Genomic DNA, 3927 nt, shown 5'->3' with positions numbered 1-3927 from the left:
ATCTCGTTCGCCTCTATCTCGTTCGCCTCTATCTCGTTCGCCTCTATCTCGTTCGCCTCTATCTCGTTCGCCTCTATCTCGTTCGCCTCTATCTCGTTCGCCTCTATCTCGTTCGCCTCTATCTCGTTCGCCTCTATCTCGTTCGCCTCTATCTCGTTCGCCTCTATCTCGTTCGCCTCTATCTCGTTCGCCCCTACCTCGTTCGCCCCTACCTCGCTCGCCTCTACTTCGCTCGCCCCTATCTCGCTCGCCCCCACCTCGCTCGCATCACCCGCTTCACTCGTGTTATCGGCTTCGCTGGTATCGCGGGTACTTCCACGGGCTTTCAGTAAGGGTCGGCGACGTACAAATGGCACTCCACATGGTATTGGTGAATGAGACACAGTAGATTTGTATGCCGTTATTTGCGTTTCATTTTTCGGGCTTCGCACGCGAATGTCACAAGGCAAGCTTCCAACAGTCGGTGGGGCGAGCTCATCCACTTCCGGAGATTCTTCCACATAGTTCGACACGACAAAATCGCTTGCATCCCCAGCCTCGCTGCCACTGGGCTGGTCGTAATTCATGATCAAGAGTGTATCTGGTTTTTTCGATTTCAGAACGATCGCGACGGCGGAAGATATATATCTCTCCTTGTCTCCCAGTATTTTTTGACTAGATGGTTGAGTGGAAGCTAAAAGGCAAATTGCATGAGAGTGCTGTTTTGGGCAAAGTCCATAAGGTAGGCTGTTGTTTCTTTTGAATTCACTTTCTCCCAGAAGTTTGAAGAAATCACAGGCAGCAAACAAACGGCCTTTTCGCAAGTACCACCGAGACCACAACAAGCAAAAGTAGAGACGGCGGAACGAGTAGAGACGGCGGAACGAGTAGAGACGGCGGAACGAGTAGAGACAGCGGAACGTCCATTGAGTTACTGTAATCTACGTGATCGTGAAGATCTCAAAATGAATTTTTCAAAGGCATTATTGTTTGGTTTGCAATGGATTCCAAAGTCGGGGACGCCTGGTATTATCAATGACTCCGGGAATAATTCGTTCTGTGTTGGTCTTACGAAGGAGGGTGAATGTTTCGAAGCGGGTGCATTGTATGGCAATGGGAGAGCAGTTGTCCTTGGCCACAATGGATACATGCTAAATCCATCGGTGAGTGGCGACGAGAATATAAAGCGACTGAACAGGTTGCTTGTTAACGCTATCGTCTGGTCCAGCAGCTCGGAATGTGATCTCATATCGGAAGGCGCCCGTGCTTGTTCAAACGTCTGTGAGCGTAGAAACGATTTGTTCTCTTACCCCTTTTCTGGTACAAGAAACTGTCAGCAGCAAATAATAGTTGGTGCGATTGGATACACCAAGGGCAAGTTTGATTCTGTCATGAAAGCGGTTGATTCTATCGCACCAGGCTTAGTGAAGCCAGGAATCGTCGTGGGAGGTAGCACCTTAAGTGATGTAAGCAAAGCAATTGAGTCAAGGCCTGATGTCATACTCTGGACTAATGGGAACTGGAAAAATGAAATCATTGATGCCACGTCCATGACCATGGACCCGAGGGCCGAAGATATATTGTATTATTTGCATCAAGGAGGAGGTCTGGTTGTTGGACTTTGCCCGTGGGGCTGGGAGTCCCTTGCCAATAAGAGCGTTGCAAACGAAAGTGTCTTTGGGGCGGTTACGGATCGATTCGGTATTGGATTCACAAGTGAGTACGCAACGGCCTGGGAAGGGGGAGATAAAACCTCGGTCGAATGGAGCATCGGGAATTCGACCCTTCCGAACAAGCTAGAGGTCATGACAAAATCAGTCGAGGACATAGCCACTACAACTAACGTTAATATTACGGGTTTGAGGCAGCTACTGAATTCATACCTCAATTTCCCCGCTTCGGTGTTCATGCCCAAGACAAGTCCGACCCGAGCGTACCTGCCGGACAACGACGAGGAGTTCAAGTCTCTTTCTCAAAGAATCGAGAGTGTAGCAGTAAATATCGGTCGACATTCCCTCTCATTTCCGGTGGTCTTGGGCAAGAATGCAAAGACCATCCCACAATCAACTGCTGCGGGTATGCTATACATTGCATGGCTACGTCGAGCTGCTGAAACTCGATCTCCACAGCAGTTGGATACTATAGTGCCTACTGTTGAGACTTTCCCCGGGTCAGTAGGCACAGGACAACGTAACCAAGGTATGATATTTTCGATTCTGAGCAATCGTCGACGATGGCAATGTACCGGGCTTTATGCCGCACCTGGCGAACCTCTCACGATCACCATTTCTGACCAATCCTTAAAGCAGTTTCCTGATCTCCAACTAACAGTACAAATCGGTGCCCACACGGATCGCCTACAGCTGGTTCAGGACAATTACAAATTGGAGCGGCATCCGAGGATCGTAAACTCACGATCTTGGAGTCCCCGATTGGTGCAGCCGACGGATGACGGTCCTATGATCAAGCCAGCTACAGTTGGTAACCGCGTTCAAGTGGCTTCGGTTTATGGCGGGATTGTTTATCTCACAATCGATGGTGGGGCTGGGAAATCGCCCCTGACGGCCATAACCTTCAATGCGATCGGTGGGGTCCCCATTCCATTTTACTGCCACATGAAGGAAAGAAGGGCCCAGGATACTAGCGATCCACTGTATGGGGTGTTTCATCAAAATACTGACTCCTATCCGTTCTGGTCTGCGACTTGGGAACAGAGAACCGCATCTTTTGTAGACGCCCCCTGGACGGATTTGGAAGGCCGATATGTTGCATTTACGGTTCCGACCGCCATGGCTCAGAGACTGTCACAGACCGAGCTGCATCAATTAATGGACTTTTGGGATACAGTAGTGTTCAATGAATTATCTCTTGCGGACACACTGACCGACTTTGAATACCAGCCAGAGCGTCTGGCTTGCGACAAGCAGATTTCTGCCGGATACATGCATAGTGGTTATCCTGTGATGTGCTTTACAGACATCGTGACACCACCGACCGGGAAAAGGTTACCACGATTACTGGATTTACCGAGGTTGAGAAAGGAACCCATGTGGGGCGTATATCACGAGTTCGGCCACAATAGGCAAGTCGGCAAATGGACATGGCAGGGCATGACAGAGGTTACTGTAAATATCTTTTCTCTCTACAACTGTCGCCTTATGAATGGTTTCAAAGTGTATGACGTTCCCTGGTGGAAAGATCACAAAAATGACATGGTCAAATTTCTCAGAAAGTCATCGGGGACATACAGTGACTACCTTAATGATGTTGGAGTAGCTCTTGGGGCATTTGGAGTATTTGCGGAGAGTATTGGTAACTGGGATATTGTAAGACAAGTTTTCCAAGCCTACAAGAGTGACTCGGTAAAGCCGGCGTCGAACGACGACAAGATCAACGAATGGATCAAGCAAACTAGCATGGCCGTTAACCAGGATCTTAGACCGTACTATCAGCAGTGGCGTTGGCCAGTTAATAATAATGTATCGCAACACACCAAAGTCCATCCCTCCACTAATGTACCGTTCCGCCTTAGTATCTGAAAGAGCTGGACTCGTACCCGAAATGGACTGGAAATGTTGTTGATTTGGTTCTAAATGAAAGCTAGAATTTCGTCTTAGTTTTTTTGGTATTCATGAGTGTTTGGTATGACGAACACACCCACGCTTATCGCCGGTACCTATCGCTGATCGTACGCAGTCGGACCGACGGTTCGTTTGAATTTCATTTATCCCCTTACTGTCTGTCCTAGTCGGGATGCCTCCGTATAGGAGGGGGCATGTGACTGGCCCATAGTTAGCAGCCGGACTAGGAGAGCATGTGACTGGCCCATGGTTGTGAAGAACACCACTGATCTACGGTTGGTTGATGTTACGGCCCCCTACACCCGTTACGTCCCGCGGCCCTATTTTTAATTTGACTTTTTTAAAAACCCCGGAACCACCCCACAAC

At 48.9% G+C, this 3927-nt stretch overlaps 1 protein-coding gene across 1 annotated transcript; it reads left to right on the top strand.

The window, feature by feature from the left end:
* Positions 1–658: 658 nt before the first annotated feature.
* Positions 659–3518, top strand: GNI_167480 (peptidase m60-like family protein; the record flags this gene model as incomplete). Its single annotated transcript, XM_011134917.1, has 2 exons — positions 659–721; positions 759–3518. The coding sequence occupies 2 exons, from the start codon at positions 659–661 to the stop codon at positions 3516–3518; spliced, it is 2823 nt and encodes a 940-aa protein (XP_011133219.1).
* Between the last annotated feature and the right edge of the window lie 409 nt (positions 3519–3927).

The sequence above is a fragment of the Gregarina niphandrodes genome (assembly GCF_000223845.1).
Source record: "Gregarina niphandrodes unplaced genomic scaffold scaffold00055, whole genome shotgun sequence".
Classification (NCBI taxonomy): domain Eukaryota; phylum Apicomplexa; class Conoidasida; order Eugregarinorida; family Gregarinidae; genus Gregarina; species Gregarina niphandrodes.
The sequence above is the reverse complement of the archived record's forward strand: the minus strand, read 5'-3'. Positions and strand labels throughout refer to the sequence as shown.